Genomic DNA, 24,280 nt, shown 5'->3' on the forward strand with positions numbered 1-24,280 from the left:
GGAAGGAACCAAGATGTCCTTCAGTAGGTAAATGGATAAACAAAGTGTAACACATCCAGACAATGGAACATCATTTAGCCAGAAAGGGAAATGAGCTATCAAGTCACAAAATGACATGGAAGAACTTTAAATGCCTATTGCTAAATGAAAGAAGGCAATCCGAAGAAAAGGCTACATATTGTATCATTCTCGCTATATGCCATTCTAGAAAAGATGAAACTATGGAGACAATAAAAGATCAATGTTGCTAGGGATTCGGGAGAGAGGGGGATGAATAGGAGGAGCATGGACGATTTTTAAGGCAGTAAATCCATTCTATGTGACACATGTCATTAGATATTTGTCAAAACCATAGAATATACAACACAAAGAATAAACCCTAATGTAAACTATGGGGTTTTGTTAATAATAAGATATCAGTGTTGGCTTATCAATTGGAACAAGTATAGCTACTCATGAATTGTGGGGTGGGCCATTGAGGGGGTGTATGGAAATTCTCTACACTCTTCACTCATTTTTTTTATAAACCTGAAACTGCTCTAAAAAAATAGTCTCTTCATTTAAAAAAAACACATTTAAAAAATTTCTAGGTTTTTTTCTCTGGATGATCTTCTCAGAGCTTTAACTAAGGACTTTTCTTGATCTCAGAGAAGACATAAAAACCTTGAGATAGATTGTCCCATTCAGGTGTTGGAAAGGCATCCTTGAGTAGAACAAAGTGGAGCCCAGAGAATCTATTTCAGTCACAACTGTGGTTTCCTCGCTGAAGGTTTGTGTGGCCTAAACTGGTAGAGTGTAGGTTAATTCCCCAAATCTTTCTCCATTTGTCACCTATAAAATGCAGATTAAAAATTATCTCTTAAGACTATTATAAGGGTGAAATGTGTGTTGCTTAGTACATAGCAAGCTCTCCACTGATGCTTGTTGGGTACTACTCTGTGCAAGCTGCTGCACTTCTCTGGACCTCAGTCTTCTAATCTGTAAAGTGGAAAGTTGTACCAGGGGCTACTGAGGTACCTTCCAGACCGGACATCCTAGGTTTCTAAATGAGGCAGCTAAAGAACAGGACCTGGCTGAATGAAGGCAACAAACTGAAACTAGGTGTAATGAGCAGCCGTTTAAGGTGGGTGAGTGGGGGAGAAAAGGAAGAGATAGATACTAAGAGCTGGTTCTTTGTTAAATGAGTGCTTCCTACATCTTATTTCCTCTAATCCTCACTCTTATCTCTCCCTCTCTGGAAAATTCTCCACTCACCCAGCAGATAATCAAGGCGGAGTTTGAACACAGAGCTGTCTAACCCAAAGCTCACGTTCTTTCCTCTACACCATGCTATCCTTATCTACATCTGGGAGACCTCAGCTGTCTTCCATGTGGGGCAGGAGGAGGCATGGAGATTCTAGGACCAACTCACAATAGCATGATACTGACTATGGAGATGTTCTCTACAAGAACAGAACGTAATGAATCCTACTAATGAATAAGAAAAATCCCTACAGTAAATAAATATACAAATATCCCAAGTTCACAGCCACAATGATGCCCCAGCAAGATAGCAGTAAATGAGGGTCTTTTCTGTCTTTTCCAAACACCTCTCTCTCCTCATTCCCTGCTGATTCAGCAGCTCCAGCCCTAGAGGTAGGAGGAAGGTGGGATGAGAAGAATAGTTTTCCCGAATTCTAATGCTGAGACATGCCTCATTTTGTGCATACATCTCATTTTTCCTTGTAGCCCCCGCCCTCCCGCTTTCACTCACCTAGGTTGGCCCCCTGTAGACTTGAAATTGCAACCCTTACACATTCATGTCCAGATTATCCTTCTCAAAGGAAATCAACCGTTGTGGAAATCCCCAGATAAACCTTTTTTTAAATACTGCTTTCCCAGAAAGTTCAAGCTCTAAATTGAAAGAACAAGCAAAGTCAAGTTGATGGCTTTGAATATCAAATCTCAGCCAAGAATCCAACCATGCGAGGTACCAGGGCTCCAATGATGGCCCCTGTTCCCCAGCTCCCAGCTGCTCCCAGCTGCCAAGCCCATTCTTCTTCAGAAAGTCACTGACCGGGGCACCTGGGGGGCTCAGTTGGTTAAACATCTGCCTTCAGCTCAGGTGGTGATCCTGGGGTCCTGGGATCTTGGGCTCCCTACTCAGTAGCAGCCTGCTTCTCCTCTCCTCCCTACTCATGCTCTCTGTTGCTATCTCTGTGTGTGTATATCTCTCTCTCAAATAAAATCTTTAAAAATAAATTAATTTTAAAAAAGAGTCATGAGTGTATGCAGACAGCCTCAGAAGAAGGAAGGAGGCCACTTTCAGGCAAGAGTAGCCAGCACCACACAGCTCCCTCCTGTGAGCCCAGCTCAGAGCAGATTGGCTACCTCAGAGGTTTGGACCTTAATCTCTGATGTGGCTCTAAGAGCTGCACAGGAAAAGCATCTAGCACAACTGCAGAGCAAAACCAGAAAGCAAGCAGCAAGAAAAGCCAGAGTGGTTTCAAAGCAACTGTGCACCTTCCTAAATCCTGCACAGTGAGCCTGGGGACGTTAGGCTCTGCATGGTCCACAGGGTCCTTCTTCCCAGGATCCCCTCTTAACTGGCCTCCCTGCTAAGGGTGGAGCATATTGGGCTTGACTCAATATACCTTTTAGTGGAAGAGTGACCCTCCTCATTCTCTGCCAGAAGTACTAGCAAGCCACAAAACAGAGACACCAAACTCACAGGATGGACGAAATGGGGGCATAATAAGGGAGAGGTAGGAGGGGAACATTGAGGAGGTGAAGGTGTGGTCTAGAGAAGCAAAGATTCATGGAAAGCTCCCTCTCAATTCTCTTTCTTTTCCGGATCTTCAAATGTTCTCTTTTACTCTTGCCTCCACCAAAAATCTCCCTCCACAGAGCCTTCTTCAATGCTGCAAGCCAACATCGGCTCCTCTCCTTTTCCCAAGCACATTGGGCAATTTTAGTCTGAACTACCAGCAGAGTTCTTTATACCTGCTTCTGGTTTCAGATGTGTGGACCGGGGTCCTAACAGACTCTCCTGGAAAGAGGTTTTAGATGCTCAAGAGCAAAGTTATACTTGAAACTTCCTTTGCGGCTTCGCCACAAGACCTACATTGTTCACTGAACTTCCTCTGTGCGCTGTCGTAGATGGGGGCATTAGCAGAAGAAACCTCAAGAATTCCCTCCTGTAGGACCACCAACATGGGTCTCATAGATAGGGCAAAGGACCTGCCAATCCTTGGCACAAACTACTAAAGGTGACTGAAGTTGTTACGTCATCCAGAAAATGGGTTACCATTTGTCAAACACATGCATGCACATTTGATTTACCGAATACAAAGCCCTTTCAAGGCAATGCTGCCTTTTTATTCGCTTTTTATCATAGACCTTTTCCCCCCTAAATAGAGGTTCAAGTCCAAGAAATTTTTTTTTTACTTTAAAAGAAAAAAAAAGAATTTCTATGTCATATAAGAAAAGGTTATAATCACTGAACCACATGCCAAATGCTGAGATTGCTCCCCAATTAGTCAGGCAAACATTCTGCTAACTGGAGCCCAGGGTCCAGATTCCCCATTTATGAGCTCAACCTGCTGCAGAGTCAGTTCCTTTGAATGGATATTTTTTGAGCCTGCCAAAGAGAAGCTTCTGAAATCACAGAAGCTCAAAGCCTAGGACAAAGTCTAAATGCTACTGATGCAATTGTCACCCTTGACCTATTTGCTGGGAGCTGCAATCTGAAGCAATACGATTTAACAGTTCTATTTTAGCTTACAATAAACAACAAGGCCCAGTTCCAATTGCTGTCCCTCCACAATGATGATTATTCAGAGTCCCATCCTTGCATGGCTGGGAGGAGGAGACCATCAAACCTCATCATATTTCCGAGCGTTAACAGGAACAGTGGGGCTCCTAGGCTTCCTTGATTCACTATGTCCACAAACTATCTGGAGTGATAGCCATTCAGCATAACGAGCCCCACTGAACTAAGTGGACACCACTTGAATGCCCTGATAACTACTTACATGTCTACATGTGTTGTAATCCAAGAAGCAACTACCAAGTTAATTAACCTTCCAAGTTCTGACAGGACTTCTATAATTTATGATGGCAGTGATTGCATTCAGGGTAAAAATGAGACAGGTTTAAAAGAGTTGTCATATAGTGGTTCCTTCATCAGCCACAGCTGACTTATCTTCATCAGGACTTTGGGGCAGGTCTCAGAACTAAACAGTAGGAAGAAGGCCAACTGGAGTTATCCGTGACTCAAATAAAGCTATGGATAGATTCATTTTGTTTTTTTTTTTTTATGCAGACATTTGTCCCAACGGAAGAATTATAGTGTTGGCATGAATATGCATTAAAAGAATAGAAGTTGAGTTGTGTTCCAAGGGAATTGTATTGACTATACAGGCAGCTAATGACATGGTTTACTTCTCTAGAAGAATCAGCACTCATTTTCAGAGTGACCTTGTAGTTTAAACTCTTTAAATTGAGAACACAATGGACAAGCTCCTCTGCTGAATTCATAAGTAACTAAAACACAAAGACAAGCAGCACTAAGCCACCATCTGGGAAATTCTTTTGCCTGTTGGAATCTGGGTTGATCATTGTTCATGCACCAGTCTCCCTAAGTTACTAATATCTGCAAATAACTCCTTCCTTATAGGTTAAGAGACTCTGACTCAGGGACGCCTGAGTGGCTCAGCAGTTGAGCATCTGCCTTTGGCTCAGGGCGTGATTCTGGAGTCCCAAGATCAAGTCCCACATCGAGATCCCTGCATGGAGCCTGCTTCCATGCATGGAGCCTGCTTCTCCTCCCTCTGACATCTGCCTATGTCTCTGCCTCTCTCTAATAAATAAATAAAATCTAAAAAGAGAGAGAGAGAGAGAGAGACTCTGACTCAATAGAACCCATATGTCACAGATCCTTTGCTTAACCTCTCTCAACACAGAACTTTGGCTAAGAGGTTCTTATTTGCCCCCATGGACACCTGGCCGAATGCATTTGTTTCTGAACAAGGTTGGAGGTCATTAAAGGTAGGAGGCACCTGGTCACTGGCCAGCCTTGCCCTTTTAATATACCTAGCTAGCCCTGAAGCTCTGCCCCATTAGCTGACACAATGAGAATTTGTGTTGTTGTCTTTGTGGGTGTGCAAAGAGCCGTAGAGTACTACATCTCTAATTTGTGATCAACTGACTAAAAAAAATGTATCTTATAAAGAAAAAAACCTGAAGTCTAGAAAAGTTAAGTAACTTCACCAAGGCTACCCACCTAGAGGGTGGCAGATCTGCTAAAGGAACCAGACTCTGGACTCCAAGGCCCAACCTCACTCCTGAACGTGAATTATAACCAACTTCAGGGCACATCATAACTATCTGGAGATCTTGTGAAACCAGATGGTTGGGCACCCGCACCCCCAGAGTTTCATATTCAGAATGTTCGGAGTGATTCCCTAAAATTTACATTTTAGTAAGTTCCCAGGGAATGCTGCCACTCTTGGTCTGGGGCCACACGATTTTAGGAAACACTGGGTGCCTGGGTGGCTCAGTTGGTTAAGTGTCTGATCTCAGGGTGTTGGGATCCAGCCTTGAGTCGGGCTTTCTGCTCAGCGACGAGTCTGCTTCTCCCTATCTGTGATTTCTCTCATTTTTGCCCTCCATCAAATAAATAAATAAAATTAAAAAGAAAAAGAAAAAAAGATCTAGGGTGTGAGGTAGGGAAGAAGCTGCTCCTCTGACCCCAAAGACACAAAAGATTTATCTAACAACTCAGAATAAAGCAGTTTATTCCAGTTTCCAAATCTGCTCTCAGCTAAGGAAAAAGTGAAGTGAAACTATCTTCTAGAGTGCATGCTCTCGAAGCAATCCAATGTCAAGGGAGCAGCCCATCAGGCTGAACCACAGCAAAGGAGTTTTGGAGTTGAGTCTGTCATCAAAGATGCAGAAATGAATCCTCAGGCAAATACAGAAGCCAGATTGAGGTCCGTGGAAAATCACTGGGGTGGAGATGGGCCCAGGTGAGCAGGCTGGGGAAAAAAGGTGCAGGAAGGAACTCAGGAGCTCAGACAGCCCAGCTCAGGCTGGCCCTTGGAACCAAGATCATGGACAAATGGCAGTTAGATTGTTTAGCCAAGATCAGAAATGCCAAATGTCAGCTATAGAAGGAAAGCAAGTGTTGATTCACTGAGAAAAGAAGCAAAACCTAGCTGCAATTGGAAGTGCTCTCATCCATTTATGGAATCATTCGACAAGTGTTTATTGGGTATTTCCTGTGAGCCAGGTCCTGCATGAGGGCCTGCAGATGCAAAAAGTAAGGGGGCATTGCCTCTTCTTTCAAGGCACTATTGTTTCCGGCAAGAGAAACTAAGTACCAACAAGTCTGAAAAATGTGTAAATGTTTAAGAGAGGTAGAAAGCACTTCAAGGAGAGGAGTAAACTTCTGCCTGGGAAGAACCTCTGTTTCAGGCTTTTGTTGCTTTTATCACTGACAAATGTTAGTTGACTGTGGAGTTCCAGCCTCGAACCTCTCACTGTTGTTAATGGTGATCCGTGACCTCCAAATGCTGGAATCCAACCCGAATGCTCATGATTCTGAATCTCCAGCACCAGGCTGATTCCTGCCTCCACTCTCCGCACAAGCTCCATCTCCCAGGCTATTCCCAACTACTAACTGGACAAGGGCGCCTGGCTCTCAACCCTTTAAACTTGATGTGCCCCCAACTAGATTCACCTTCTTTCATATTTCTAGCTGTAATAGTGGATAATTTGATCATCTAAATAACCTCCCAAGCTAAAGTCCTCCAGTCATCCTTGGCTCTTCCTTCTCACTTTCCACTCCTGATGGCACCAGAATCTCTTAATTTTACCTTCATAACTGTCTTTCATTTTGGCTTTTCTCTCTGTGACAGTGGCCTTCATCAGCACTTCGCTAGGCTCCCAAAAACTCCCTCTTCTCAGAAAACTTCTGCCTCAAGCCTCACCCTCTACACAGGGTTTCTTTCCTCTGGGAGCTTTATTTGTCCCATCAGGCAGTTAGCAGTCTGAAGGAGAATGGTCAAAGAGGGAGTAGAAGGGCACAGGTTGACAGGTCACAGGAACTGCAGTGTTCAGCCGATGCTTGAAGAACCACAGCAATACATAAAGGTGGAGAAGAGCTAAGCCCCGGCTATCTCTGAATGCCACACAAAGGATATTCAACTCTCTTTGGCTGGCCATGGGGAGTGAGAGAAAGCTTTTGAAGAGAAATGTGATGTAATCAGAGGGATGCATTAAGAAAATTAGTTTGGCAGGAACTTATAGAAAAGATTCTATGGAAAATGGATGAGCAGTGATGTTGCTGCAGAGCCATCTGAACAGGGTTGACCTTGAACTGTCTCTGCCCTCTGCCTTTAGATGTGCAAAGGCTCTCGGTCCAGAAATAAGACCTTCAGTTTACTACACTGGTATTCTTATTCACTGCCTTTTGTCTTTCCGTCAGAGAGACACTCTCTAATCTTAAGTTATCTCTGCATCTTCCTCAACTCCCTGTCACTCTGGCATCCCCCTGCTTCACTCTGTTGAACACTGACCCTTCCTTCTAAACCAGTGACACCACACAGCCCGATTACTATGGTAACATTGGAGAAGGTCAGTTCTCCACGTGAAACCCAGCTGGCCTTCTCCCTCAGGGGCATTACCTGGGTGAATCTGTCAATTCACATGGGCCAACCAATGTCCAAAGTCAACTCTGGACATTCCAAACCACTGTTTCATCTAAAATCTCAGAGATGGACTTTTGGTGACCAAGCTCACAAACGCTGAAGCATAAATAAACATTTCAGTGTAGTAATATTCCATAACAAACCCAACAGTCACCCAAGTTTGGGAGGTCTTTTTTTTTTTAATTTTTATTTATTTATGATAGTCACAGAGAGAGAGAGGCAGAGACACAGGCAGAAGGAGAAGCAGGCTCCATGCACCAGGAGCCCGATGTGGGACTCGATCCTGGGTCTCCAGGATCGCGCCCTGGGCCAAAGGCAGGCGCCAAACCGCGGCGCCACCCAAGGATCCCTTGGGAGGTCTTCATAGCACTCTTCTTTACCTCAGGGAGAGTCCTGTCCATAAAACTACAAATCTTCAATCCAAACAGCCAACAATAGTTTCCTTCCACTACTAACCAATCCTGGGAATGACTGCCATTCTCTTTCTCTATGTAAGCTAGTAAACTCCATTAGATTGCAGCCCAGGGTTGCTAAGCTGGGGCTCATTCTGTCTCTTTGCCTGGGTTCTTAACGACATTGTGCATAAAAGTTAAAATAAAAAATTAGAGGATTAAAAAGGAAGTCAATGACATTGAAATGATACTCCTGACCAGTGGCCAGTGAGCTTTCAAACAGCCCTTCTAGGGGCCGTGAGCTCCCTAACCTCATGAGGCAGAGGGCTCCAGGCTCACTATAATTGAACATCTTGGGGGACCTGGGTGGCCTTTTAAGTTGCTTATAATTTAGTTATTAAGAAAATATATTTGCTCTTTTGATGAGAAACAGCATCATTATAAAGATTTTCAAAAATTATTAGGTAGGTTTATGTTCTTGCTTATAAGTAAAACTCAAACTTCTCAAGAAAGCATTGAAGAGCTTGCACAATCTAACTCTGAATTGCATTTCTGGCTCATCTCCTTAGGCTTACATAATCCACAATCCATACAGTAGACACTGTCTTCCTCTTCATTCTCAGGCCATACCTGATACTCTTCCACTTGTGCACTTTTGCTCACCCTTGTTTCCACGTCCCTCTGTCCTAACAACTCAGTGCTCAGACCAGCTCCTTTATCCTTCACAAATTAGGCTCCAAGGGCCCAATAAAATCAGAAATAGCAATGAGAAATATAACCAAACACTTATAGCCATGTCATGGCTGAAACTCCCAACCCATGTGTAACAGGTGGAGTATACAGGATATATAGGAGTGGTCCCCTCTACCCTTGGAGTTGGCAGATAGAGCTTGGGGAGCTGGGTTCACTAGGCTCATCACCTCCAAATGGAGCAGACTTTTCCATTTACCCTAAATGCTGTTCTTGTAGGAGTGGAAAATTGGGTGAAGCACAGCATCCAGAATCCTCTTCAGTCCAGACTTTATCAGATTCCAGGCTCCGAAGTTCCTCCTAACCCCTCCTAACCTGCTTGCTCTGTTGTCTCCATTACTGTTCCATTGCCTCATTCCTGCTCTTAGTCTCTCTGTCTAGCCCTTTAAAACTGATGCTTCCAACAAACTCTATGGTTGGTTCCTAACCCTGGATTTCAGATTTTCCTCCATTCCATGTATTACTAACTTCTCCTTCTGCCCTGTCCAGTTGAGGTTCTCAAATGCTTCCTTACTTGTAGGGGCCAGGAATCACACATACTGCTCCTTTTCTCTGACTTAGATTGTATTTATCTTAGATGATAAGCTTAAATCTCACTTCTTATAGAAGCTTTCCGTGAGCCTGAAAATGACTTCCTCCTTCTCTGAATAATTACCTACTTCATCAGCTATTTCCCATTGAATGACAAATATATTTTCTTAATAATTAAATTATAAGCAACTTTGAGGGAGTGCCTAGGTGGTTCAGTTAAGCATCTGACTTCAGCTCAGGTCGTGATCTCAGGGTTCTGGGATCCAGCCCTGGGTTACACCCAGCTCCCTACTCAGCGGGGAGTCTGTTTCTCAGCCCCTCCCCCTCCACCGACTATGTCTCTCTGTCTCTCTCAAATTAATAAATAAATAAAATCTTGTAAAAAATTTAAAAATAAAAATAATTAAATTATAAGCAACTTTGAAACATGTGCTTCTTGATATTTCTCATGGTGATGGCTAGCACATGGCACACATGCAAAAGATGCCCAACAGTTGCTTGTTTTTTATTCAGTTGATGAACACAAAATATCCCTATATTAGTCATATTTCCAAAATTGAAAGATATATACAAGTCACCAAAATATGGATCCTGACCCATGGATCCTGGATGATGGCTTTAAGCTGATTCTAAGCTGAGATGGGCAAAGACATAAAATCAATTGACTAAGTCTTTTTTAATTCCACCTGGTACAATTGACTCAAACCCCAGGGCAGTCTCTTGGTGAACTGAGCTACGCCGTCACGCAATCACAAAGGGTATGGCCACATAGGCCCGTCCAGGTGGCATGTAACCTCAGGTCTGTTTTGCCATACCAGCTTCATGAAAGCTACAGAGGAAAACAGACAAACACAAAGAAAACCTGCCAGCTAGATAAGGACCTGGAATCTCCTCTCCTATCTATACCTCTCCCCATCATAGGTGGAGCTTGGGTGAACTCTGAGTGGCTCTAGAAACCAAAACTCTAGCTCCATCTAATAACTACTTATGGATAAAATGCTTAACAAATGTGTGATTGCTGAGACAGAAGTGGACGTGGATCCAAGCATGGGTGTCTTGACTTTAAATCATCTGAGCTACTAACAACATGTAAATTAAAATCTCCCAGATAGAGATGGGGTCTTGGTGTGGGGCCAAGGCTGCTATGTTTGCTGATGTAGTCCCCAAAGATGGCAGCCTGCAGGATGAGAGCTGTGGAAGAGTCTTATACTGGAGACTTCCCAATCATTTTTCCTAACTAAGCTAGGCAGTAAGATTCAACCATGAAACTAAAATTACAATTCATAAAAAATAAAATGTGGTCTAATGAACATATCCCAGCTACAGTTGGCCTTTACCTGCATGACTGTCCACATGGACAATGAAAGAAGGGAAGACAGAGGAAAAGGCTTTTTAGTGTTTGTTCAGCAAATCCCTGAGGAAAGACACGCCAGATGAGGTGGACACAAGCATTATGAGCACAAGAAAAACATACTCAATGGCGAAGAAAGGAAAGTTTTCCAGGCTTGTCAGTAGTTTAGAAAAAATGTTTTCAAAAAATTAGTCAAGTTCCTTTGCAGTAAGTAATTCCTTGCTTACTCAGTAACCTTCTGACTATTAATTAAATTGGTATTATGGTTTTAAAATGAGTCTTTTATGATTTGTTTACCTTTAATCAAACCCACAGGGCTTATTCATCTTGAGAGGAGCTAACAGAATTGAATTCTCCACGCTGCAAAGATCCAGGGCCGCCCACCCCCACCCCTTCCCCTGAGATCCAGTCCAAGTATTTGGCCAGCCAACTCTCCACTAGACGTAATCAGCTTACTTGCAATAATATTAATAAGCATTTCAGGATTAACAGATCACTGGCTAGCTGTTCACATGCACCTTCAGAAACTAAAGAAGAAAAAAAAAGAGTTAACCTATTGTACTTCAAAAATATTAAAAATAAGTTTGTTCATTGTAAGGGAGAGAGCAGAAGAATCTTAAATTAAGAGCAGGCCTGAGTTGCTTAATAACCACTGCATATTCTTTTTTCTTTTTTAAGATTTTATTTATTTATTCATAAGAGACACAGAGAGACAGAGAGATAGGCAGAGGGAGAAGCACAGGTTCCCCACGGGGATCCTGATGCTGAACTCAATCCCAGGACCCTGGGATCACACCCTGAGCCGAAGGTAGACACTCAACCACTGAGCCACCCAGGTGCCCACCACTGCATATTCTGTAGGAAGAGGAAGAATGTTATCATCAAATTAGTGTATTTTACCTCCATTAAACATCTATGCTATAGTCCCATGGTCAGAATGTGAGGAAAAACAATATTTGGCTAAGAAAAGACAGATCTGCAGCATAAATGTTTCAATAATGCACCTTCTGTTTTCTGGCAATGGATCCTTATTGCTGCTAATATTTGCCCTAGAGCCTGGTTTCTTAGGACTCCAGGAATGTGGTGACCTTTGACCTTAATTCATCGCACTTGATGGATCCCATGCCCCATCTTTCTAGAAGAGCTTTTACACACTCAAATAAACCTGGGAAAGGCAGGCTTTCTTATCTTACAGCGTCTGTGTTTATCCATGTGACTCTCAGTCATCAGCATAGATTGCTTCTCAGGCAGGAAATATTGGACCTTTCTTGCCTTTGTCATTGTTCTATACAAGTGTCCCTATGGCCAAGAATGCCTTTCCACTCCTTTTCTCTTCTTCCTACTTGATCTTCTCTCACCTAAAGAGTGCTGTAAGTTTCTTCCCTTGAACTCTCTTAAGTTAACTTTAGACTATCTGCATTTGATCTTTAGGTGTCGGCAAAAAAATTTCTCTTCTTTTTCTGTTAAAAATAACCTCTATCTCTGTAAATTTATCGAAGATTCAACAATCAAGTGCAGGATGTTCCTTGTATTCTGAATGACTCCACTTTCTGTCCACCTCCTTGTCTTGTTCATATTCAAATTTTATTAATGATTTCCAGATCAATGACTGTTGGAAGGCAAGCAAGTCAAAGTGGCCAAGAACAAGGCTTGGAGGGCACACTAATGCAGTGAATTAAAGGATCAACTCAATAGGATGGAGGGGGGATGAGATGAAAATGATAAGACATAAATATAGGTTCCCATATTTAGGTTAAAATTTATAAATGATAACCACCTGAGATAGCATCTCATACCTGTTAGAATGATGATCATCAAAAAGAAAAGACATAGTGTTAGTCAGAATGTGGAGAAAAGAGAACCCTTGTTCACTGTTGGTGGAATGTAAATTGGTTCAGTACTATAGGAAATAGTATGGAGGTTTCACAAAAATTTAAAAATAGAATTACCATATGATCCAGCAATTCCATTTCTGCATACATAGCTGAAGGATATGAAAATAGGATATCAAAGAAGTATCTGCATTCCCATGTTCATTGCAGCATTATTCATAATAGCCAACATATAGACACAACATAAGTGCCAATTGACCAATGAATGGATAAGTAAGGTTGATATGTAAATACATTGGATCATTATTCAGCCATGAGAAAGGAGATCCTGCCATTTATGACAACATAGATTGAACTTGAGGGCATTATGCCAAGTGAAATAAGCCAGACAGAGAAAGACAAACACTAAATTATATCACCTATATGTGGAATCTAAATAAAAAAGGAAAGAAAAAAAAGTCAAACTCAGAAACAGAATGTAGAAAAGTGGTTGCCAGGGCTGGGAGGTGGGAGACGTAAGATGTTGATAAAAGTACAAATTTCAACTATAAGATGAATAAAGTATAAGGACTTAATGTAAAACATGGGACTTTTGTTGGTAACAGTATATATAGAACTGAAATTTGATAAAATAGTGGAACTTAAATGTTCTCACACATAAAAAGGATAAAGGGCACCTGGGTGACTCAGTCAGTTAAGCATCTGACTTTGGATCAGGTCATGATCTCTGGGTCTTGGGGTCAACCCCCACATCAATCCCCATGTCAAGCCCCACATCCCACTCCATGCTCAGCAGGGAATCTGTTTCTCCCTCTTCCTTTACCCCTCCCCCGTGCACTCTCTCTCTCCCTCAAATAAATAAAATCTTTTTTTAAAAAAGATAAATATGTGAGGAGATGGATGTATGAATTAACTAGATGGTGGGAAATGCTTCCACAATGATGTATGTATCAAATCACCACAGTATACATTTTAAATACCTTAAATTTTTCAAGTATACCTCCATAAAACTGAAAGAAACAAATAAAATAGCATTTATAAATGATAAAAGCATAGGGCAATGAATAATATATGGTTATTTAAGATCACAGGGACCAACAGGTCACAATGGATAGTGTTATGGTGAGGGGGGGGCAGTCATAGCTACTAAGGTACAAATGCTCTCAGGGTACACCATTGACAGTGTAATGCCTTTGCCAAGGGAAATAATGGTCTCAGTGTCCTGTGTATTGGCCTGATCCCATCTGGGTCATGTGTTCCCATCAGAGCATCCCATTTGAAGAGAAACAGTGTCCCATGGGAATATGTCAGAGGAGAAGTTCTGGGTGATAAGGTTCCAGAAACTGTGTCTGAAGACGAATTATTCGAAGAAGTGAATGTCTGTTTGGCAAAATAAAAGACAGAAACAAACAAAAAAAATCCAGCTGTCATTCACTATCTAAATGGCTATTGGAAGACCAGCAATGGCTAATCTAAGTTTCTAGGAGGCCAGGCAGGAACATAGATGAGACAAAGGAGGGCATGTATAAGGAAACAAGATTGAGCCTCATAGTGCCACTAGAAATGTCACCTAGCTTCAGAGCTGGAGGGATGCCTAGTGAGTTGTGACATCTGAGAGTGAGAGCCCACTGTCATGTGTGAATGTAGGCCTAGAACTGCCATCTTTTCTGATTTTTCAAGAGAAGCCAGAAACCCAAATTTTTATGCAACGTGTCTCAACTTTTATTTTTAGCAACTATTTCAGAATATTTAAAGAAACATTCCCCAGCCCATACATTCCATATCTATGAGCTGGTGGCAGCCTGGGAGTGCCAGTTCATAATGTCCACAGAAGACATTTCTAGGTTTCAACAGAATGTACTGCTAAGATGGAAGATTGACTTGGGATATGAGAGAATTTTCAAATATTTACATAGTCAGAACACAGGCTTCCCATCGAAGTTCTGAGCAATGGGAACAAGTCAAGAAAAAATTGGATGACAATTATAAGAAATGTTAGAGAAATGGTTTTCTCCATAACAGAGATGTTGAGCCAAATTATTATAACTATCCTTGACACCAGAGCAGTGGTTTACAGTTTACAAAGAGCCTTTATATCATCTCATATTAGAAGTAACTAGAGGGACGCCTGGGTGCCTCAGTGGTTGAGTGCCTGCCTTTGGCTCAGGCCTTGATCCTGGGGTTCTGGGATTGAGTCCTGTATCAGCCTCCCCACAGAGAGCCTGCTTCTCCCTCTGCCTGTGTCTCTGCCTCTCTCTGTGTCTCATGAATAAATAAATAAAATTTTTTTGAAAAAAGTAACTAGGAAGTTCCTTTGAAGCAAAATATTAGATATTTCTATTTTACAAATGCATAAACTGACTATCTGAGGTATTAAATAACTCAGAGGAGGTCATCCTGGAAACGGAGCAGCAGAAGTAGGAATTGGGTGATTGCAGCTATCTATCTCCAAACTCAAAATTCTTTCCAATGCCACTTCAGAGGCAGACCCTAAAGCTCTAAGATTCCAATTCTAGCTATGATCAGAAATGGATTTGCTCATTGTTGTTTCCTGTGATTCCCTCACCCTCCCCAAGTCTTCTGCACATTTCCATATTCCTGAGATGCCTCCCTGTCCTTCCACTGCTCCCTGAAAGCCTTTGTCCTTCACAATCACTTGTCAGCTTTCTTTCAGCCTGATTCTGTCAGCGACAGGAATGTTCTCCTAGCCCTTACTGCTCCAAACTGGTCTTATCCTTGACATGTACTTGTCCCAAATTTGTGTCTATCTTCTGCATGTCTTTGTAAGGACAAACCTGTTTTGATTAATCTATGAACAAAGCTACATATATGCACGTGCTCATACAGCCGAGTTGATGCTTGATCAGTGAATCATCAAAGAGTGATCATTTCTGGGCATGTATGTTGGGAAGAGGGAGGGAATCCACTGTCAACCATAACTTCTAGTTCTCACAGTCATCTCTACTTCTAGAAATTTGGATTATGATTCTTTAAAAAAAAAAAAATAAGCTCTAAGCTCAACATGAGGCCCAAACTCACAACCTCAAGACCAACAGTTGCAAGCTCTATTGAGTCAGCCAGGTGCCCTGGATTATGATTCATGAGATTTAAAAGCCAGGTGAGCAGGCTTGTTTCTGCACATCAATGCAGGAGAAGCAGTAAAGAATATCTAGTTCTCTTGGTGCCTGGGTAGCTCAGTAGGTTAAGTAACCAACTCTTGGTTTTAGCTCGGGTCATGATTTCAGGGTCATGGGATCAAGGCCAGTGTTGGGCTCCACGCTCAGTGCAGAGTCTCCTTGAGATTCTCTCTCCCTCTCCCTGTGCCCCTTTTGCTTGCACTGTCTCTCTCTCTAAAATAAACAGATAATTTTTTTTCCAAAAAAAGAATATCTGGGGATCCCTGGGTGGCGCAGAGGTTTGGCGCCTGCCTTTGGCCCAGGGCGCTATCCTGGAGACCCGGGATCGAATCCCACATCGGGCTCCCGGTGCATGGAGCCTGCTTCTCCCCCTGCCTGTGTCTCTGCTTCTCTCTCCCTGTGTGTGTGACTATCATAAATAAATTAAAAAAAAAAAAAAAGAATATCTGGTTCTCTGTATTTCAGGTTCTTTAATGCCAGCTTGAAATACACCATTATTTCATGGGTTGAGATGAGACTTGTCTGGGAAGAACACAAAAATGGTGGAGAAATTGCTGTGTAAGCAAGGCTTCCAGATGACTTAGTTTGGCTAAAACATAGGCTTTTTAAAATATAAAGCACTGTCAAGTGTTTCTCTTGTGGACTCCTGGACATACATCAAGTGCAGTGATGTTCTCTAATGCCCTGTATTTGGCCACATGAGGCCAAATGTCATTCTGTGTGAAATAAACTATTACAACTTGCATCTAGCATCTAAAATGAAAGACAAAATGTACAGAAAATGAAAAAACACGCAGAGAAATCAGTAAGGGAGAAAATACATAGAGATATACCCCAAGAATGCTGCTGCCTCCAGCCAAGCAGGGAGAAGAATATTTGTGTTTGGTCTTGTTTGTTTTGTCTTGGCAATCTAGCGGGTCGATGACCTGTTAAGAATAAGAATATTTCATAGAGCTAATGTTCCTACACTCTAATCTCTCTAGGCAAGGTTCATATTTGTGTGAGTTACTTATTCTCTCTTTGTTGACTAAGTCAATAATCAGAATCAGCAGGTTTGGAGTTAGCTTGGCAGGGATCAGCCCCATGGCTTGGGAGAAGGGAGTATAAAAGCCCCACAGAGGGGGCGGCTGCCACAGAGGCCCTGGTGTTCTTGACAGGATGGCTTCTCATCGTCTGCTCCTCCTCTGCCTCGCTGGACTGGTACTTGTGTCTGAGGCCGGCCCTGCGGTGAGTGTTTGATTCTGTGAAGTCCTTTTGTATGATCCTTATGTACACTAGTTGAGGTGGAAGTGACTTCTTTTGGCTCTGCCAGCTGGCTTTTGTTGCTAGGACAAGGGTACCCAGCATCAACTCTTAAATCTCATTGATTCAAACCTCAGACTGAATCAAGTTCTGCAGAGCTCACTGAACTGAGGCTTGGACCCCTGGGTGCTCCCTGCTCTTGCTTTGGTGCCCTGGCTTTACAGTGCCTGGCTCCTCCACTCCATTCCCTCAGCGAGATGGTAGAAATAAAGGTGTGATATTCATGAAGCCACCGATATTATGTTTTCAGAAATGCATCTTTTCATAAAGCTTGTTTCTTTTCAGCTAATCTAAAGGTATTGATTGATTGATTTTTGCAAGGCTTGGCAGACACTGTTCTAATCAAATACCTAATTCTTAAGTACTCTAAAAGAATTAACTCATACTATAAAATGGCCCACGAAACAGTCTGACATTATTTTGCAGCCAGTGAGAGGGAATTACTACAGCAACAGCCGACTAGAATGCTCTCAGGGAAAAACTAACTATTTGGTCCTATGGCACATTATACCTTTTCAGTAATTCCACTCAAATAGTGAGGCTTAACAAAGCAACTCTTCTCAAAGGGCCTACTTTCTCCCTTAAAATTCGTTATACACGTCCCCGGTCAATTGTAGCGTGTCTGGAGACAGAAATCAGCTTTGCTGTGGAAGCAATCATGTCTGGTTACACTGAGAAGGGGAGCTCATTAACTATCAACACTTGCATTGCTGGAAACGGAATTGGCATGTACTTTTTACCTTGTTCTAGATTTCTAGCACCATAAAGAATAGATCCTTTTAGGGGCACCTGGATAGCTCAGTTGGTTAAGCATCTGCCTTCAGCTCGGGTCATGGTCCTGAGGTCTTGAGATCAAGTCCCACATCGGGCTCCCTGCTCCACGGGAAGCCTGCTTCTCCCTCTCCCTCTGCCTGCCACTCCCCCAGCTTATGCTCTCTCTCCCTCTGTCAAATAACTAAATAAAATCTGAAAATTTTTTTAAAATGAAAAGAATAGATCCTTTCCCTCTTATCACTTTTGTTGACCTCTTTCTGGCCTTCTCTATGCCCAGGGCACTAGTGGACCCAAGTGTCCTCTGATGGTCAAAGTCCTAGACGCAGTCCGAGGCAGCCCTGCTGTCAATGTGGCCGTGAAAGTGTTCAAAAAGACTGCTGATGAGACCTGGGAACCCTTCGCCTCCGGGTAAGCTGCCCAACAAATCCGGACATGGGGTCTCATTCTAACTGCTCATTCTCCTGCCACTTATTAGAGAGAGTGGCTCACATCATTCACTGAAGAATCTTCAACCAAGTAGACTGGAAATGCAGGCAGGGGTCAAGTAGGTGGTGCAGAGGATGCCATCTTCTTGCTTTGCCTCACTTCTCTGGAAGTGCCCAGAATGGACAGCCAGCCAGCACCCCCTCATACTCTAGTAGTGCTTCCCCTGCCTTCTTGGGTCACAGACCACTTTAAGAAGATAATGAAAACTATGGTCTCCATGCCCAGAAAAATCACACACACACACACACACACACACACACACACACACACACATACATATAATTTCAGAAGTGTCGCACATTGTCTGGTGCCCTCACATAACCCTTAAGCTGAGCGTCCTTGGCTTGGAATTTTAGGCAAGATGTACAACTTGTGCCACTTTATTAATGGCAAGAAAGGAACTGAGGGACAGGTCAACAAGGCACCTGTCTGTAGTTTATCTGGATCATCCAGAATCCAGCACTTTCATCCAACAAGCACTTGTGGAGCACCTACTCTGTGCCAGGTTGGAGGCTGTTGCACTCCATAACAAAAGGACACAGACAAGAAAGTCACATAAGCAAAGCATGGCCACAGACCCATCACCCAACATCAGGTGCGACAATGCCTTCTCATCGGCCATTTCACAATTTTCAGAATGTTTTGCCCCCTCCCTTAGCAAGAATTTCAAAGAAAATGCACATTAGGGAACCAAAAACAACTAACTGGGAAAAAAAAAATGAGCAGCCAAGAAACCCTCAGCTCCAAACAATACTGCTAAGTGTTGATGTCTCCAGGAAGGACAATGTCTGTGGGTTTTAATTGAATCCCAAGAACCACATTATGATTCTTCACCCATCACCAGGAAGACCATTTTCGTTAGTGTGGTTTCAATTGCGTTTTTATTTGTGAATTCATTTATGTTTATCTAAAATGCCAAGCACAATGTGGAAAGTACTTAAGAGAATATTCTAAGCAAGAGATAGAATGAACACCCAGAAGTATTGAGATGTTCCTGTGAATCTTTTTTTTTCTTCTGACAGACAAAAAGAGAGAGAGAGAGAGAGAGAGAAATTAAATATTTTCTTCCTAGAAAAGAAGAACGGTGGAAAGGCAATGATCTGAGTTAGTAAAGACAATTACCGTTTCTATTTGTCAGTTTTTGAGGCCTAATGGACAGCAGTTTTTAATGTCAGCAATGGAATACAAGTTGCCTAGCTATTTTTTTTAAAGGAGTTGCCTCATATTTGTTGTTAGTAAAGTGTTACCAAAGAGATGAAATATATAAATAATAATTTCAGAAACAGGTTCCTGGTTATACTTTGGGGCTCCCCCTGTGAGTACAAGTGATACTGCCTCTGAAAGACACCCTCACATCAGGGGGGAAAGGAGTCAGACCCTGGTGCCAGAGGGACTGAGAGGCCAAGCGGCTTGTGGCCGCTTCCGAGGCCTAGTAATGAACCTTCACCCAAAAGCCAACCCTGGACTGCAGTGACTATTTTTGAAGTGAAACATTATACCCAAAATAAAAAATAAAAAAAAAAATAAAAAAACATTATACCCATACCTCTCATCCTAAGAAAAATGTACAACGAGCTTTTTGAAACATTTCTAACAAATTTCCTGTCAGTTGGTTTCAGTTACTAGGATTTCACCTTTCCTTCCCTCTTCCTTTCCTGAATATGTGTATATGTATATTTATATGTATATTCCCCCCACATATACACACTGCATATATATGTCGTGTGTGTGTGCGTGTATGCGCGCGCACGTGTGCGTGTGTGGTGTTACCTTGCCGTGGCATTCAGTACCCCAATGCCTAACTTAACCTGTAATTTTGTACCTTCTAGGAAAACCAGTGAATTTGGAGAGCTCCATGGGCTCACGACTGTTGAGAAATTTGTAGAAGGGGTATACAAAGTGGAATTAGACACCAAGTCCTACTGGAAGTCACTTGGCATTTCCCCGTTCCATGAATATGCAGAGGTGAGAGAGTAGAGACACTTGAGTTGCTTTTATTATTTTTGTTTTGTTTTGTTTTGTTGTTAATCCCAGGCAGTGGTCAGTCTGCCAGTCACATCACACACGCCATGGAAATGTCATAAGGATGGCACTGAACTAGCACAGACTCTCTTTTCTGTTTCTAGAGTCAGAAATCTGTAACACGCTGAAAAGCAGAGTTTATTTCTAAGTGTGGTGGAAACTCATTGAGTAACATGACTTGCATTTACATGATGTTCCTTATTATCTTCTTTACTTCCACTGACTAGGAATACTTACTTGCTGAAGAACTGTTAATATGTTGTATGACTAGCAGCCCTCCAGACCCTAACTAGGGTGTTACGGAATGGAACATAGAGGCGCCATTTTACTTCTCTAAAATCCGAAAAAAACACTTCACTCCAAAACACATCTGGCTCCTAGACATTTGGAGAAGTGATTTGGGGTGATGCATATACATTCAGCAAATTCAAAATAATAACAGTAACACAACAGATAACACTGGTTGAGCCTACACCACGTGCTAGACTGCTGTCTTTTCTACACTTAACGTCCCCAATCTTCCTCCACAGCCCACTGGGGTGGGTCCTCATTTTATCATCCTCCTTATACGGGAGAAGAATTTGAAGCACCAAGCAGTGAAATAACTTGCCCAAAGTCACAGGCTAGTAAAGGGAGGAGTACAAATAATTACCAACAGGGCCCAGGCTGGGCTTAGACTCAGGTGTGTTTCAACTTTCCTCTTGTAAGAAGTCAGGCCAAAAATAATCTTAATAAAGCCACATTTGTAACCCTTGGTTCACACTTTATTTTTTGCTTATGAGGTAGTAGGAACCTCCAAGTTATACACAGGCCCAATCGCAGTGTCTTCTCCTTGTCTGTAGTTCCTTAAGTCATTTAAAACAGATGGCTGTCATGGAAATAGAATCCAGACATGCTGGTCAGAGTTAATGATCATATAATCGCATCAAAAATAGCTCAGCATGACAGGGAACCATCCCCTCTGGCTTAGGCATGGATGAGACTTTCAATTGATCAAATGGTTCTTTTGGTAGACAGTGTTGCCAGAAAACCACAGGGGCCTGTTTGACTTCTGAGGCTCACAAGTCATCCAGGGAGAGGGCGCTCCCCATCTACCAAGAAGCTCGCTTTTGGCTGCTCCTCCTCAATGAGGCAGCAAGACAAAGAGCCTAGTTGAGATTGTGCAGGGCTTGGAGGTGCCTACCATAACACATCCACCCCTAGAGGCTCAGCCTTGGCCATAGATCCAGGATCAGCCTCCTTGGAACCCTTGTCTTCCCTGGTCTCAGGCTAATGAGAAGATCATACCATCCAGGCCATGATGCTCCTATTCTTTAAATGTTCGCTTCCTTGTCTGTTACTTACTTAGTATTCGCTCAACTAACATCTTGAAAATAAAAGCCTTCTATGTGTCCAACACTCCACTAAATGCTAGAAATTCCTAAGTGAAAACACGCTTCCACCCTGGAGGTAGAAGGGGAGCCACTGATGTCAGACCTATTAGGTGGGACTATCAGCCCAATGGATATGGGGAGTGAGAGAGAGAGAGAGCAGATGCACAAGAGTGAGTCCCACTGTCTCAGCTCAATGGCTTGTGCTGGCGGGTTCAGTCATGAGTTCCTCCCTGCCAGCTTTTTCCCATCAAGACTTCCCAGGCAAGTGCTCTCCTTCTGTATTAGCCAGCTCCTCCTTTGCCAGTGACCCTGGTGGCCCTGCTATACTTACTGAGGGAGTTAGGAAGTTTCCTGTGAAACTAGTAGTCCTCTTAACAGGATTTCAAGCAAAGATTATGCCATATACAGTTTTGAGGAAGAATCAAGTGGGGCTGGAGGCCAATGTCAATATTAGACAGGAGAAGCTTTCCCTGGATGATTCTAAACACTTGGCCTTTAGCTTTTTCTCCTTCAGAGATTCTTAGGTGATTGTTACCTACTCTTGCCCTAATATTATTTTTCTTTTCAGTATGATTCAATCAGATCTTTTTTTTCTCCTGTCTCCAAACAACCAAGGTTTCCTTTTTCCATATTAGAAACAAAATGTATTTATCCCGGATGTGTCCAAAGCTCAATCCAAGGCCTGGATACAAAAGAAGTGAAAATTAAAGACCTCCTCACTGTCCCCCATCTCTCTCCTGAACCAGGTTCATCCCTACTTGTCTCACTCTGGCACCTGGACTATCCCAGTGCCTAAGTCTCAGAAAGCCTACTAAACCTGCCTGATGATTAACTGGAACAACACTTTGGTCAACAATTTGTACAAATAGAAAGCTCGAATGAGCTCCAACCCATGTGTGTCTATTTCAAAATTCCCACACAATCTTCCACACTCTGCTATTGTAACTAGAGCCTTACAGCACCTTTACCCCATATTTCATAGCTTGTTATACACATAAAAACATACTTGTTCTTCATGTTAAAAAATGCAAAGGAATAGAGAGAGAAAAATCTCTGGGTTTGGAGATAGGAGCCTTAACTTCTAACCTTGCTCTGTCCCATATAAACTTGGCCCAAACATGAACTCAGAGGTCTGGTTTACTTATCTATAAAATGGGAAGAATATTTCCTTTCAGTTCTACAATTCTAGGTCTCTGGTGTCGGATGGGAATAGCAGTCACCATTCTTCAGTGTTTGGGTCACTGGGCACAAGTTACTACCTCTTCTTCTTTTTCTAAAACCAAGAAAATGGACAAGAGCATTTAGGTTCTCTGTGATTTCCCTCAGTTGGGCTAGGGCCACCCTGGTTTCTAGTGTGAATTTGTAAAAAAAAAAAAAAAAAAAAGAGAGAGAGAGAGAGAGAGACCTGATATAGGTATAGTAAAGAAATCTTGTACGAAGGGTTGTGCCAGGCACCCATCAGGCACCCATGGAGTCTTACCAGCATATTTGGATTTTTGCCTTTTGTTCAAACTGTTCCAGAGATAGAAATCATAAAATAAAATGGATTAAATTGCCATGGGACTTCCAGTGGTCTCTCTCTCAGTGACTCACATTTTTTTTTTTGGCTCTTTGCGAAATGGACCCTGTCTGTGCTCTCTCTTAGGTGGTGTTCACAGCCAATGACTCTGGCCTCCGCCACTACACCATCGCTGCCCTGCTCAGCCCCTACTCCTACTCCACGACAGCCCTTGTCAGCAACCCCAAAGAATGAAGGACTCCTCCTTTGGTGGATTTGAAGGAGAAAGGGCAGGATTTTGTGTAACCAGTAGTATTCCGTTTTTATTAAAGCAGTGTTTTCACTTTATAAGCTATCCTAGAAACTCGGGCAGAGATAATAAAACATTCCTATTAAAGCACTTCCCACTTCATTTGAACTTGCTTTTTTTATTTCCTGGTTGTCCTTTCAAAAAAAAAATCAAATTTTATTTTTTTATTATTATTTTTTTAATAAGTATTTTTTTAAATTTATTTATTCAGAGAGAGAGAGAGAGAGAGACTGAGAGGCAGAGACACAGGAAGAGGGAGAAGCAGGCTCCATGTAGGGAGCCTGACGCGGGACTCGATCCTGGATCTCCAGGATCAGACCCCGGGCTGCAGGCGGCGCTAAACCGCTGTGCCACCGGGGGTGCCCCAAAAAATCAAATTTTAGAGAGAAGCTAGGGAACTCAAAAAAGTCTCTGGCTGAATTCTGGGGGAAGTCTCAATTCCCAGTGTCTTTCCAGCTAAGCACATATTCAACATGGTCTGCAGCCATTAAAAACACAAACTCTGAAAAAGAGAAAGCTTTAGTTTCCTCTAACCTTCAGTGAATAGCAAAAGACGAATGCTGAGGACCCACTTCTTTATTCTGTGCATTCCTTTTAAGTGCTTTGCTGATTTCAAGAGCAGCTCAGTTGTACAGGGACAGACCTGTAGTGACTTGAGGCCTCTAATCTGGTTCTGACCAACCACACACCATAGCCAGCTGAACAAAAGATGTAATCAGAGAACCCTCCTACCCCCATTCCCATAGACTCACCCAAAATCCCCACACTGGGAAACCGCTACATGCCAAGTTCTATTTTAGGTGCCCTGAACATAAAGAATGAGATCTACTG

At 42.5% G+C, this 24,280-nt stretch overlaps 1 protein-coding gene across 1 annotated transcript; it reads left to right on the forward strand.

Annotated features, from left to right (window-relative positions):
* The first annotated feature begins 16,686 nt into the window (after positions 1 to 16,686).
* On the forward strand, positions 16,687 to 23,539 carry TTR (transthyretin). Its single transcript, XM_025996869.2, has 4 exons — positions 16,687 to 16,911; positions 18,038 to 18,168; positions 20,076 to 20,211; positions 23,287 to 23,539. Exons 1-4 carry the CDS (start codon positions 16,843 to 16,845, stop codon positions 23,392 to 23,394), a joined length of 444 nt encoding a protein of 147 aa, XP_025852654.1. The 5' UTR covers positions 16,687 to 16,842; the 3' UTR covers positions 23,395 to 23,539.
* The last annotated feature ends 741 nt before the right edge of the window (positions 23,540 to 24,280 follow it).

The sequence above is a fragment of the Vulpes vulpes genome, chromosome 13, assembly GCF_048418805.1.
Source record: "Vulpes vulpes isolate BD-2025 chromosome 13, VulVul3, whole genome shotgun sequence".
NCBI lineage: Eukaryota > Metazoa > Chordata > Mammalia > Carnivora > Canidae > Vulpes > Vulpes vulpes.

Excerpts from the sequence above, each read along its gene's own strand:
- TTR (XM_025996869.2), top strand. The coding sequence starts at position 16,843 with ATGGCTTCTCATCGTCTGCTCCTCCTCTGCCTCGCTGGACTGGTACTT. Across the intron at positions 16,912-18,037 it reads TGTCTGAGGCCGGCCCTGCG|GGCACTAGTGGACCCAAGTG; the intron begins GTGAGTGTTTGA and ends CTCTATGCCCAG. Across the intron at positions 18,169-20,075 it reads TGGGAACCCTTCGCCTCCGG|GAAAACCAGTGAATTTGGAG; the intron begins GTAAGCTGCCCA and ends TGTACCTTCTAG.